The 14,215-nt window shown below is 41.2% G+C and overlaps 1 protein-coding gene across 7 annotated transcripts; it reads left to right on the forward strand.

Moving 5' to 3' along the window:
* Window positions 1-343: 343 nt before the first annotated feature.
* On the forward strand, window positions 344-11,230 carry LOC138955349 (uncharacterized). 7 transcript variants are annotated; one of them, XM_070326966.1, is made up of 5 exons: window positions 344-555; window positions 1,073-1,233; window positions 3,013-3,380; window positions 5,250-5,396; window positions 9,629-11,230. In XM_070326966.1, exon 5 carries the CDS (start codon window positions 9,773-9,775, stop codon window positions 10,235-10,237), a length of 465 nt encoding a protein of 154 aa, XP_070183067.1. In that variant the 5' UTR covers window positions 344-555; window positions 1,073-1,233; window positions 3,013-3,380; window positions 5,250-5,396; window positions 9,629-9,772; the 3' UTR covers window positions 10,238-11,230. The 7 variants fall into 7 exon arrangements, with proteins under 7 accessions (XP_070183067.1, XP_070183068.1, XP_070183061.1 ...); XM_070326967.1 differs by having other exon boundaries at window positions 1,122-1,233; XM_070326960.1 differs by having other exon boundaries at window positions 347-555; window positions 1,073-2,166.
* Window positions 11,231-14,215: the final 2,985 nt, after the last annotated feature.

A 14,215-nucleotide genomic window follows, 5' to 3' on the forward strand; every position in this document is an offset into this window, starting at 1 on the left:
ATCACATCAGTTTCATTTTATGAAACTGACACGGTGCCAACTATGGAAAGCCGTTTGGCTCATAACTATTACAGCTGTAATTTAAAATAAATACAGCTGTATTTAATGATAAATACAGCTGTATTTAATCATAAATACAGCTGTATTTAAAAATAATTACACCTGTATTTAAAAATATATACAGCTGTATTTATTATTAAATACAGGTGTAATTATTTTTAAATACAGCTGCATTTAAAAATAAATACAGCTGTATTTAAAAATAATTACACCTGTATTTAATAATAAATACAGCTGTATTTAAAAATAAATACACCTGTAATTATTTTTAGATACAGGTGTAATTATTTTTAAATACAGCTGTATTTATTTTTAAATGCAGCTGCATTTAATAAATGCGGCTGAAATAAATTAGAACTTGAATCGGAAAATGTACGACATGCAAAGCGACAATCTCGTGGAGATACTACTTCCGGTGACGCCACTGGATCAGACCCGCCATTGCGACGTCAATTTGTTGCAGTCTGGTAATGAGCCAGAAGAAGTTTTAAGAAGGTAAGCAACGTTTTGTTTGCTTGTTCATTTGTGACTTAATGGAAGAAACAATGCGTGATCTTTGAAACACGGGTACCGGGTCCCGGTTTGATAACCACTGGCAGTGGCAATCAAAGATGGCGTGTAAAACTAAAAGCAACTTTCTGTGTTTTGGAGTTCATTAAATGTTGGGATGAATATGTCAGGTTTGAGGATGCACATTTCTGTAGGTTCATCTCGGTATTCCACCCCCTCGGCTTTCTGTTGTAAATATTAAGCTGAGCACGGTGATCGAATGTGGAAGCTACGTTTGGTCAAAGGTCACAGAAGATTTGCGTCGTGCAGCGAAGGAAAGAATCGCGATCTTGTTTCCGAATCGGTACCTCTTTGTTTTTCATTAAACCTGTCATTCTGCTTGCTCGGCTTTGTTAGATGTTTGCATATCGTGTTGCTATTTTCTTTGCTTTTATTATTGTTTCTTACTTGTGCTTCGTTTATCGATACAACGCAAGTAATAAAAGTGTTTGGCAATTTTCAGGGAAAATGGAATGCTACTTGTAAACTGTACAACGCATGGTGTATTCCAGGATATCTGATCAAGAGTTGGATGCGTTGGTGGAACCAATTACTGCTTCCAACAAGCTTACTGGGTCCTTAATGATACAAGCTCGTCTGAAAGGACAGGGGACAGTACTTCAGGTAACTCTTCTGTGCTGAATATTAGAATAGTAAAGCTTCAAAAAGGAATTTTAAACTGTTGAAAAACAACTGAGAAATGGACCAATGTTTCACAGTCACAGATTCTGATTTTAAAGTTAAGTAATACCGTTTTTATATTTAGTCAAGTTTTGACTAAATATTTTAACGTAGAGGGGGGAATTGAGACGAGGGTCGTGGTGTATGTGTGTGTGTGTGTGTGTCTGTCTGTCTGTCTGTGTGTGTGTTTCGATCCATCATACAACGCCGCAGCTATGGAGGTCAATGCGTTGCTTCGGCAGGGCACTGTGGACTCCCCTAGAGTTGTATTTTGGGACCATGATTTTATGTTTTCCGCTGGAAAACAGTTTACGTTACCTGAATTTGCAGCGTCATTTCCTGGGTGATGGTGTGCATCTAGCAAACGTATATTCCCAAGCTTGGGACCTGTTGGCGTAACATATCAAGATCAAGAAGATCAAGCAACGTCAGGACAGGCCAGGTTGTACAAGTCCCTTCGTCAGGCGATAAACACAGTCGGTTTTTGTGTGATTAAATAATGTTGTAGCCGGGTCAGGTTGCATTGTGCGTTTTGACTGATCAGCTTACAAAGCACGGGTATAGGAACAGGGAATCTTCAAATTGTTTACATTTTCTTTCTTGTTTGATGCGGGTGGGTGGCATAAATCGACGGCTCTAAATGGGGTCAACCAGATCGGTAGATGGGAAGTAACTCGAGTTTATGACAGGCTCGTTGTGGATGATGTCCCTTGTCTAAAAACCAGTTCAAGGTGGATCCGGAATGGTTCTTCGATCAACACGATTGTTGAGTGTTCTGTCAAATCAAGATATCGTGACATGTTTCAACAGTATGTTTCTGTGTTGGTGGATAGTATGGATCAGTGTTTTTCCAGAGTACTTGGAAATAATTTTCAGGTGAGATTCTGATGAACATGTTGGTGTTACGATGCCTTTTCATGTGAGCGTTTGTCAATTCAGAGAATCAGAATATTTGTTCCTGTGGAGGTACTGTATGTCAATTACCTCGGGTGTTTGTCATTTCAGTGAATCAGGAAATATTGGTTCCTGTGGAAGTACTGTTTTGTCAATCACCTGTTATTTTGCCTAGGAGATTCCAAATTTATTTTGATTGTGGTACTGTGGGCTAGGTAATATTTCATGTGGAGGTACTGTTGTCACTTGTGTTGGCTGGTGCCTCACAGATTACAAACACTATTTTGGTTAAAGTACATGTACCGTGGGCTAGGTAATATTTCATGGTGGGGCTGATTTTTCAGAGAATCAGAAAACATGGTTCGCTGTTGTTCTTTTTGTCAAATTAAGCTATAGGGCCTCAGAGATTCCAACATTAGTTAGTATGTGGATTTGTTAGCCAGGTATTATGTTGGTGTGTGACAGTTCAGAGAACCATGATGTAATTTCCTGTTGGTGTTCTGTTTGTCATAAATGTATTGAGCCTCAGAGATTCCAAACTCGTTTGGTGGGGGTACTGGGTGCCAGGATTTGAGTTTGACACAGAAAACACAATTGGTTTGAAGTACTTTGGGCCAGATTTTAATCAATTTCTTTGGTTTGTATTTCAGACTCCCAAAATCTGGTGACAACTTCAGAAGTATGGGATATTAAACACCTTTTACAGGCTGAACAGTGAAGGAGTTGTTAACTCCTGCAAGGAGCAGCAGACAAGTTCAAGGCTTATGTGTAATTCTCAGTAATCTGACAAATAAGGCTGTGTTCACATATCCTGTTTTTTATGCACAGGAATATGCCTCCCAGGAGGGCAGCGTCAAGGCGGGTAGCCGAAGTGACCCGAGCCGCTGCAGGTCGGCCGAGGGCCAGCAACCAGACAGCCTCGCAGCGACAACCCGGTGGGTTTGAGTCAGCCACAGCAGGAGGGGAAGAAAGCGCCACTGCTTTGGCCGCGGTATTGGCAGAACTACGCAGGCTGGGGGAGCGGCAAGAGACCTGCCAAGTGGCCATTGTCTCGCTCCAGAAAGACAACCAACGTCTGCAAGAAGCTGTTTCGGGTGATCGTGAGGCCATCGCCTCAACATCGGGATCGATGACAACCGGTACCAGCAATTCTACCCTGTCTGGCTCGGTTGCCAACCTGGTCAACACAATCACAGGTGAGGCGGCAACCCAATTGGTGCCTGTTGTTTTGTTCGTCGAGGATAAAGTTAAACGCAGGATCTGGGGCCCGGGGCGTCAATCCACAATGACAACTGAAAAGTTTCAAATGGAAGCGTGTCAATGTTAATTGTAATTCAATCTGACAATGATCTCTTTCCTGCGTTCATGCGGTTGCAAACAGACCAGAATTGGTTCTGTTCTGTTCACATAGTACTTTGAGTTCACTTACATGCAAGGGTGATGCACAGTATTCCTATGGAGAGAACTTCATCTTTAAGTGTACTTCGATTAACTGAAGATATTCAATTGTTTACTTCAATGTGGGAGGTGTGCAATGTGTAAATACACATCAACTCAGTCAGTAAGATTTATGTGCTGGTGTATGATGCAGAGCTGTCAGCCCCTATGAAGCTTCATGTGTAGCAATCTTGAATTTATAGTGTAGCAAATGGTGTTTATCTTTAAGTATTGCATCATCTTATAATCCACTGCACCTACATGTTTATATGTCAAGACACAAATGTTGCAATAACTGTGTTCAGACAAGAAAACAGCAGCAGGAACAAATGAACATTGTAGAGTGTCTGTATAACGAAGTAGCATTTTCTGTTTTACAAGTAGCATGCTACATCGAAAGCGTAATAGTCTGCAGCTCTAATTGGGCCACTAATGCGACATGGTGCTTTTGGATTCCACAAGTTATTTTGCATGTTGTTTTTAAGGCAAATATGTCAGAAGCTCCTAAAGAACTTTAGTGGGTAAGCCTGTGACATTGTTGTCCACATAGAGAATACTATATGGTTTCCTATGAAATACCAGTTTTACTCAAGTTGTGCTTTTAAATATTAAACTGCGAACAATATTTCAAAACACTAGTGTAAAACTGGTATCAAACAGGAAGCCATGTAGTATTCTGTTTATCCTACATACAGGGTTCGTACAGGTCATGGAAAGTCATGGAATTTGATTTTTAATTTTCCAGACCTGGAAAGTCATGGAATTTCAATTCAAGTCATGGAATTTCAATTCAAGTCATGGAATTTAACATAAATAAGAAAGAAAAAAAAATAACCTTTAGCACGCCAGCTTTCTTTCGAGTTGTTTCTTGACAACAAAAAGTATGCGGAATTGGAACGAATTACCAAGGAAGATCTTCGCAATGAACTGTGTATCGCGGTGAAAAAAATGACAGTTCGTCAAGTCACAGTGTTAGTGACGGTTATGAAACGGAATTTACGAAAGTGCAGATGGATACAAACAGTGGCTGGTCCAGTTTAGTGAAATGACAGGACCAGCAAACATTACCGATAATCTGACTGCGTAGCAAATGCTTGACTTGCTTGTCAAAGAGACACTGCGTAGAAACTGACTCAAATTCAGTGCAAAGCAAGCCAGTGTCAAAACTGGCAGTGACAAGATGTAAAAAGTTTGCGTGTTCGGAAATGGCGACCTGTGGATCTAGTCATGGAAAATGTTATTGAGGCTCATGGGAAAGTCATGGAATTTTGTTTCTAAAAACCAGTGGGGACCCTGTACATACTGTTGCATGTTCATTGCTGTAAATGTCCCTTTGTCGAAGCGCCCAGATTGAAGAAGCTTAAAAATTGAACCTGGATCTCTCCGAATGCCTCGTGTAATCTTTTATGTCAAAGCAAGGAAATGTCACTGGTGTGGTGTTTACGTTCTTAAAATTCTTCCGAGTGTTCAAAGAAGGACGCTTGTTTCGGTATTGGAGGCAGTGAAAAATCAGGTCCTTGTCAGACAAGACCTCTTTACACATGCAATGTAGAGTGAATGGTATTGTTATGACATGAGTGGTATGTCACGTTAGTGTAATAAGTTGTATTCTTACACGCTCCACAAAGGCACAGAGTACGGGGAGCCATCCCGCGGGTTGATCCTGGTGGAGTAGCTGTCAGAGCTTTGGCGTTGAGGCCCACGAGACGTCGTCTGTACCAAGTATCAGGACCAAACGCTCTCTGGCATCTAGACGGATACCACAAGTTGATATCGTGAGTACAGCTACAAATACATACACTGGGCACAAAAAAATCCTTTTTAAAAATTTGGTGAATGTTGAGTGTGTCCGGTGGTGGGGAGGATGTTGGGGGTTGTGCCAGTTTGAACATGGAATTTGAGTGGATTGATACAGGTGGCATAAGGGTGATAAGGAATTCTCTTATTTTATGACGCTGGAATCTTTCTTTTAAGACCTACATAACCCTGAGATAATAAGGTCTTATAATGGGGGTAAACTTACAGAGGTTATGAGCAGAATATCTTAGAGAACAGCATACCTGCCAATTGCTACGATTTTGGCGCAGCATGCTCCGATTTTGCAGGAATTGCTACGCTGCTACTGTAAGCCCTGAGCTGCTACGCTAAAAAAAAAAAAATGACAAGCGTGCAAAATGTTCACTTATTGCTTGACAATCAACAATGAACATTGCATAACTAGTCGAGTACCGATGGCTGGGAACCACTCCGTTATGACTCGATATTGTCCACGTGACTTGCTTAGCAAATCGTGAATTTTATTGCAAGCATTCGCATTTCCGGTGACTCTATGCGCCAATTGTGAATTTGATTAGAATATGCAATGCACTTGTTAAGTTGTAAGCTGTGCACAGTGACGGTGTTAGAAGTGGAAACTGGAGGGAGACAGGATAAAAACGGGGAAACGTAAGGGTGGTGAAGATTATGGTGCAAGTTCCACACCGATGCGGGCAAATCATTTTCAACGATTTTTGCCGAAGAATTCGACAGACTTTGCGTGTATAGGTAATAATACCTGCTATTCCGACTTGGTTGTGTGACAGACGTTTTCTTCCACACGAGATTACGTTGATTGTCTAAATCTACTTTTTGACGGAAGTGGCCGAACAACTGTGAATGACGTCTCGTTATATGGGAATGACGTCACAGTCATCGTCACAGTCTGTATCTTTTGAAGCATCTCATTCTTCATGACGTCTTTCTGTGTCTGCATCCGCAAAATGTTTGTTCATTCCGGAATCTTTGTCATCTATGTTCAGAACTCTGTCCTTATAGTGTCAGACAAACAGGCCTCCTGAGCGAACCACTTTCCAAGGGAAGTTAAATTCGCGTATGGAAACAGTACTGTCGTCTGGGGTGCCGTTTTCAGTATTCTGAGCGTTGAAGAATCTGTAAAGAGAAGAAACGATAACAGCAGGAGAAATAAAAGTCGTGTGTGCATTTTATGTTTTTTTGGAGTGACGATTTTGAGTTTGAATCCGTTCTTGCCATGCTCCTAAAGCGTGTAACATACAATCTTGCATACGTTTGCTTTAGTAGTGGCAAAGAAGGAAAGCGTGTGACATTGAACTATGTTTAGACGGTTGTAATGTCGTAGAGCTCTCAGAATCTTACAAACGTTTTTGATGGCATTTTAAATGCGGGCTTGCGATTCAAATTTAAGATTATGCGAGTGCTACGCTTATAAACACCAATTGCAACTCTGACATTTGGTGAAAGTTCCAAAATGCTACTCTTTGGGCTTCACAGGGGTTGGCAGCTATGAAACAGGGTCTTGAAAATGTCTTGTTTGGGATCGTAAAAGGAAGGGCGTCTTCTAAGGGGTAGGTGGGTAACGAAGGTGAGTCGTGTGCAAGTATTTTCTTTTCTTTTCTTTTTATTTTGTCATTTTCTGGATATGTAAGGAAAGACTGGTCCATTGATGATTTCCCCACGGAATACAAAACATATTCTGGTTATACCTTACCATTTCTACTGGGTGGTTATTTAAATTTGGTTGCTTGGTGTTTTTTTTAACAATAAACACCCCTTCAAGTTAACAGAGAAATAAGCAGAGGGGGGAATACTTTTCGGTGAATACCAAGCTACCTAGTCCTAACAAATAACCACCCAGCAACCAGTCTGAATCCTCGATAGCTCATAGGTTGAGAAACCACACTGTGTGGTCACTGCTTGGTGACTGAAAAGTTCTGAATGCTCAAATATTCGAAAGAGGAAAGAGCTCATACATACTCAACTGCATTTACACTATTCATTTCAGGTTTCAACACACAGAATCCAATATAAGATCCATAAGTTTGGTTGTTTTCTAAATCAAAATCTACGTTGTACCAGACACAAGGTCTCAAGGCAAGTAACTCTCATATTTTGTGTAGAAAATAGAGTTGTTCCCATTTTGCATTTGTACAAATAAAAAGACAGTAATCTGTAGGTCAATTATATTTCACTTCATAAATAGAACTTTTTTTCCCGAGATACTTAAACATGAAAAGAACGCAAAAATATTTGCCTTATCGTCTTAGCAGAACAACTATGTACTTTATTTTATTCGAAATTAAATTAACTGCTATAAAGAGTTTGCAGAATTGCGCAATTTTCACAGAACTCTTCAACCATGGATTAATCACATGCTTGTGCAGGTAGACTGGCTGAGTGAATAATACTTGATCAAAATAATTATGTGTGCTGTGGGCAGGCTGTCTGTCTGTCCAAGGACAAAAAATGTAACGTTGAGCTGTTATCTCAGAAGTTTATACAGCTAGACCTCTGAAACTTTGCACACTTTTAGGGTTTGATGATTTCACGAAGTGACCGCAGTTTCGTTGACCCTCATCAAATTTTGGGGTCACAGCGGGGTCATGTTCGTTTAATAAAAACTTAACGTTGATGTTATCTCAGATGTGTTTTTAGCTAGAGCTTTAACCCTTAGGCTGGTTGTCGCGACATATGTCGCGCTACTTTACGTATGCTGTCACCTGGTTGTCACGACATATGTCGCGCTATTGGCTCAGTCTGTTTGGTCGGTTCCGATTACCTCCCATTGATGCGAAAACCTATATGACTGTTTTTTGTTATGTTTCTCTCTGTTAATTCACCAGTGGCTATGTAACATGTGTTACAGAATTGCACCGGTGTAAGGGTTAATAGTACGCACACTTCTAGGTTTTGATAATGTACCAACTTGACATAAGATTGTGGGCGGGGATGTAGCTCAGTCGGTAGCGCGCTAGATTTGTATCCAGTTGCCTGCTGTCAGCGTGAGTTCGTCCCCACGTTCGGCGGGAGATTTATTTCTCGGAGTCAACTTTGTGTGCAGACTCTCCTCGGTGTCCGAACACCCCCGTGTGTACACACAAGCACAAGACCAAGTGCGCACGAAAAAGATCCTGTAATCCATGTCAGAGTTCGGTGGGTTATAGAAACAAGAAAATACCCAGCATGCTTCCTCCGAAAGCGGCGTATGGCTGCCTAAATGGTGGGGTAAAAACGGTCATACACGTAAAATTCCACTCGTGCAAACCACGAGTGCACGTGGGAGTTTCAGCCCACGAACGCATAAGAAGAAGAAGACGACATAAGGTTGATTGACCTTCGTCACAGCCCACTTCGTCAACATCACGGGCCAAAGAACAGGCCTGGGAATGATACGCCTTTCGTCGTATTTACGACGAAGTCCTTTTCTAATTGTGTAAGAAAAGAGCCTCCGTGTGCCCTTAAAAATGCTTAAAACGCAACATTTTCCCGTCAGTACGCCCAACCACTTTTACTCATTCCCAGGCCTGAAAGAATCTAGACACAGCCATCGTCGAACGCTGAAGAAGAAGAAGATTGACCTTCGTCAAGTTTTGGGTCACAGGGGGTCATGTTCGAATCAAAATATCTTAACATTGATGTTATCTCAGGTGTTTTTGAAGCTTGAGCTTTGAAACTTTGAACACTTGAAGGATTTGATCATCTACCTACGTGACCCTAGTTTGGTTGATCCCTGTCACATTTTGGGGTCACAGTGGGGTCAAGTTTGTAAAAGCTTTACATTGCGGTTTTCTCAGTTATTTTTTATTAAATTTCACTGAATTGTATGTGTTATTAACCAGCAGACATTACCAAAATTTTGCTTATTTTTATCAAATTTTAGAGTCCCAGCAGTTAGTGGAATCCTCCTTTTAAGACCTACAAGACCCTTAAGGCTTATGGACATGACGAAGAAAAGTCATATAAAGCAATTGCTTTTCTTGATTTATTTCTTTGCAAAATTGAAGAAAGGTGGATTAAATGGGTTACACACCTTTTCTCAATGATATATATTAAAAATAATGGTCTTGATTCTCGGTCATGAAAAAGCACTTTGACCATTACTTTTTAATATTTACTGAGCATGTTACCTGTACTTATTTCCCAATAACTCTTTAATCAGAATTTGTGTGGTAAAATCACATATGGAAACGGATCTCTGTTTGTTATATTGCAGGTGGAAAATGGTGATTCATGGGGCAATCGATGGCTTTAGCCGGGCCACTACCTTCCTCCATGCCACCGAAACAACAGGTCAGAGACCGTTCGGGATCTGTTTTTGGGTGGAACCCAACGCTTTGGACTCCCGTCAAGAGTCCGCATGGACCATGGTGGCGAGAATCTGGATGTCGTCGCCCTCATGAATGAACACAGGGGAGAAGGGAGAGGCAGTGCGATGCAAGGCCGCAGTGACCATAACCAAAGGATCGAGCGTCTCTGGCTCGACGTCTGGAAAGATGTGGTGAACCCTTACCATGACCTGTTTACTGCAATGGGAACACCACAGGCAGAAGGTGGTCTGGGGATACTGAACATGGACAATCCCATTCACTTGTGGGCCCTCCACTATGTTTTTCTGCCCAGGCTGAACCGGTCCCTACAGTGGATTGTGGAACAGAAGAACCACCAACCCCTGAGGACAGAGCGCAACAGAACTCCCCTGCAGCTCTTCTTCAGGGGGATGCTGGAGAGACGAGCCAGCACATCCACAGCAGTACAGGACTTCTGGAAAGGGAGAAGCCTTCAATCGATAATCGAGGACCATCCTTTGCCAGACAGTCGTTAGGATGTGCCTGCCACGGCTTGCCCCCTCTCTGAGGAACAGCTCGTGCAACTAACGGAGCGCATTGACCCTCGGAGTGGGCCACCCACCGATCAACATGGTCAGATGTTGTTCTCCAGTTCGTTGCCAACATGCTCGAGTAAAAAAAAAGTTAGCTTGTGGACACCCCAAACCTGAAGTGTATAGCAGACCTGTGAACCCATACGATTTTGCCATATTTTGTACGCTTGATTGTCCAGACTACAAGCAGATTGGTCAGTGGAATCACAAGAAAAATTCATTGTCTACTTTTATTTACAAGCGCATTCCAAAGCCGATCCAGTGTTTTGACACATGATTACTGCTTTTGTCAATGAAAGAAGCATTCGTTTTAAATTGTAAACTTATTAGGCTACTTGCCCTATCCGCTCTAGCCACGTAATCGTGCAATAAATCTGCAATATCTTGCATGGCGTTGGGAGGTGTGCCTCAATTTGCGGGTTTGCTTTGAGACCTCAGAGTAAGGATGTGTCTGGGTGCAGACACTTCGCCTTCAAAAAAGTTAATTTGCACTGAGCAGCATTGGGCTGCAACAATGAAAGCCTCAAAAACAATCATAAAGTTTGTTCAAAGTACCAAGCATGGTAGAAGGTATAAGCAACTGTTTTTTTCAAATTGGTTTAAATCTGCGCTCTAATTCTAAACCAATCTTTGTAAAGTGGAAAGTCATTCAAATAAAGCGAAATTATGTCCGCTGTGTATTTTATTATTTTTAAACACAGGTACTGCACCACGAAAACAATATTGCTAAAAAAAAAAAAAAAAATATGTACACTTTGTGAAAGAAAGTTGTAAAGAAAGTTTACACAATGATTTGCCATTAGGTTACCTGTTTAATTGCACCAAACAGACATGGGATTCTTCCGTAAAATTACGGAATTCCGTAAATTTTTAGGCTCCAGGGATCATTCTTGAGATTCGTGCAAATCCGCTGAGAAAATGTTGGGGTATATGTAGGTAAAGACCAAGTTTTTCGGCCGGTCCGCTGATCGCGACGCTCCATTCCATACTATTCTTGAACGGTTGGTTCCTAAAACGGTCAGACTGTTGCTGGTCGATCCGTATGGGAACGCGCTCTGTGTCTTTGTCTCCTACAGTCACCGTTTCAACGTAGCTATCGGGGATTCAGTATAAGCTAAAGCATACCGTATGAGAATGATTCGGCGCCATTTTTACATCGCTTCGAGCCACTTGCCAAAATGATGAGGAAGCTAAAGCGAGACGAAACCGTTCTATCCCGGGAAATTGACCAGCAGAAGTACAAGAAAAATCTCTGGAGATTCGACTGGCTCGATGAAGTTGTATCATTGAGCTGGAAATACGAGAAAGGCCAGAAGACACAAGACGTGAAACTGAAAGTTGGCGATGCTTTTGCTAAAATCAACTTGCCGGGAAAAAACTTAGTTGCACTTTGTGCAACGATGTTAATGTTATCAACTACGGTTCCAATGGAAAGACTGCCCTCAAAAAGCCACTTGAAAAGCAACAAGCACCTGACTATCCTGAAAACCCAGTCGTGTAATCAGTCACTGGGGTCGTTTGGCACCGACGAGGTAAGAACAATGAAACCACACCGTCACACGCCACCACCCCCCCATCCCCGCCTCTCTCTCTCTCTCTCTCTCTCTCTCTCTTTCTCTCCTTATTTTGAGTCTTAGCGTAAAATTAATTTGAGAAACATGGAAAGGGAGGGGGGGCTATGATTAAGCTGAAATATGCATTTCAGGGCCATTTTTGTGGTCTAAAATACTAAAAACCTTCAGCTTCTGGGGCTTTGCCCCAGACCCCGACCAGGGGCGTTGCCCCTGGACCCTACTTTTTTTTTCCTTAATCATCACTTTTCTGAATCCCATGTCTGACCAATTTCTTTTGATGTATCTATAGTATAGATTTATAAAGTTGAAAATTGCTGAAAGTTTTTAAAAAGACTATGTTTTTGAAAAAGACCTTAGTGTATTTTTAGGTTTATTGATGCTAGATATATTTATTTATAATATATTATTATATATATATATATATGGCTTGCCCAATCCAACGTATAAAGGAACTCATTGTTATTCAGCCATTAACCTTCGCCGGCACTCGTTATCGACTACACACGGACGCATTCGTGGGGCCGTGCAGACCCATGCTTCTCAAAGAAGGAAAAATGTGCATATCCTTCCGTGGCACTCGTGGGGCCGTGCAGACCCATGCTTCTCAAAGAAAGAAAAATATGCATATCCTTCCGTGGCACTCGTGGGTCCGTGCGGACACAGAAGGGTGTTTGATGCAAATATCTCTTAAACGAGTTGGAATTTTTTAATGAGCTTTTAGAAATGCCTCAGACACCTAAAAAGCTATCATCTCCTAAAAGCTCATTAAATTTCAGTGATAATTAATTAATTAATTAATGGTCAAATTTAGACTGCACACGGTATTTGGTAAAATATTATGGGTCTGCATGGCCCCACGAGTGCCACGGAAGGGTTTGCACAATTGTCCTTCTTTGAGAAGTATGGGTCCGCATGGACCCACGAGTGCCTCGGAAGGGTATACACGCTTTCCTTCTTTGAGAAGTATGGGTCCGCACGTCCCCACGAATGCTTCCGTGTGTAGTCTAAATTTGACCATTAATTAATTAATTAATTAATTAATTATCACTGAAATTTAATGAGCTTTTAGGAGATGAAAGCTTTGTAGGTGTCTGAGGCATTTCTAAAAGCTCATTAAAAAATTCCAACTCGTTTAAGAGATATTTGAGACAATGACAAAAGGTGACGTTTTCATGTCAGTATGTCCCAAATGACATCACCAGTACATTTTTCATTCTATCTAATCTGTTTTCGTTCTATTTTTTCTAATTGACAATTGATTGCCAACTGGAATGGAAGAGCACAAAAAGTGTAACTTGATATGTAGTTTCTCTAGAGGGAAAAACATCTTCCACTTTCATGTCAGTGTGTCCCATGCAACATACATTTGCCAAACAGCTATGTGTAAGTAGATTATTTGTTAGTGGTATAGAAAATACTGATCAACAATCAAAGTCAGTTTTCACATTCATTTTCTACCTATTTCTTATTTGTTTATTCTTTTGGCAATGGTGAAATGTCAGCAATCGTGTGTCATTCGGGACAGTAGACATGACACCTGACCTTTTGTCACTGTCTCATTTGCAATCAAACACCCTTCTGGGTCCGCACGGACCCACGAGTGCCTCGGAAGGGTATACACGCTTTTCCTTCTTTGAGAAGTATGGGTCCGCACGTCCCCACAAATGCTTCCGTGTGTAGTCTAAATTTGACCATTAATTAATTAATTAATTATCACTGAAATTTAATGAGCTTTTAGGAGATGATAGCTTGTTAGGTGTCTGAGGCATTTCTAAAAGCTCATTAAAAAATTCCAACTCGTTTAAAAGATATTTGCAATCAAACACCCTTCTGGGTCCGCACGGACCCACGAGTGCCGGCGAAGGTTAAAGACATTTTCCGAATTACAATGGTTTAATAGCCAACTTGCACAATACCCCTTTTGAACAGCTCTCTGGTGCGAAAGATAAGGAAGGTTCACTTCCCTACGGGCAAACGTTTTGCTCTCACAAGCACTGGTTTCTCTGGCTTGTGTAAAAAACCAAAATAAAATCTCAATCGCCTTACTTTTGTATACAGGACATGCTTGGGTACTTTGAACGAACTAAAGGATTATTTTGCGGCTATTATTGCCGCAGCCAAAAACCTTTAACGACTTTGTGTGTGTCGGTGTGTGAATGCTATGATGTTTTGCTATTGTGTATTGCCGTGAGCTCTGGCGAGAAGGGTGATTAATTTATGTTCATTATTATTATGTCTCACTGTGTTTTCACAGCTGTACAGAACAGTGAAAGGGATACTCGTTCAAACTTGGTATGATGCCATGAGCGCCATAGTTTAACTAGAGTCAAATCAGTTATTTTCTTTT

The sequence above is a fragment of the Littorina saxatilis genome, unplaced genomic scaffold (assembly GCF_037325665.1).
Source record: "Littorina saxatilis isolate snail1 unplaced genomic scaffold, US_GU_Lsax_2.0 scaffold_1033, whole genome shotgun sequence".
NCBI lineage: Eukaryota > Metazoa > Mollusca > Gastropoda > Littorinimorpha > Littorinidae > Littorina > Littorina saxatilis.

Coding starts and splice junctions, on each gene's coding strand:
- LOC138955349 (XM_070326960.1), top strand. CDS start 2,033: ATGGTTCTTCGATCAACACGATTGTTGAGTGTTCTGTCAAATCAAGAT. Junction 2,167..3,012: donor TACTTGGAAATAATTTTCAG/GTGAGATTCTGA, acceptor TTTTATGCACAG/GAATATGCCTCCCAGGAGGG. Junction 3,381..5,249: donor CCTGGTCAACACAATCACAG/GTGAGGCGGCAA, acceptor CGCTCCACAAAG/GCACAGAGTACGGGGAGCCA.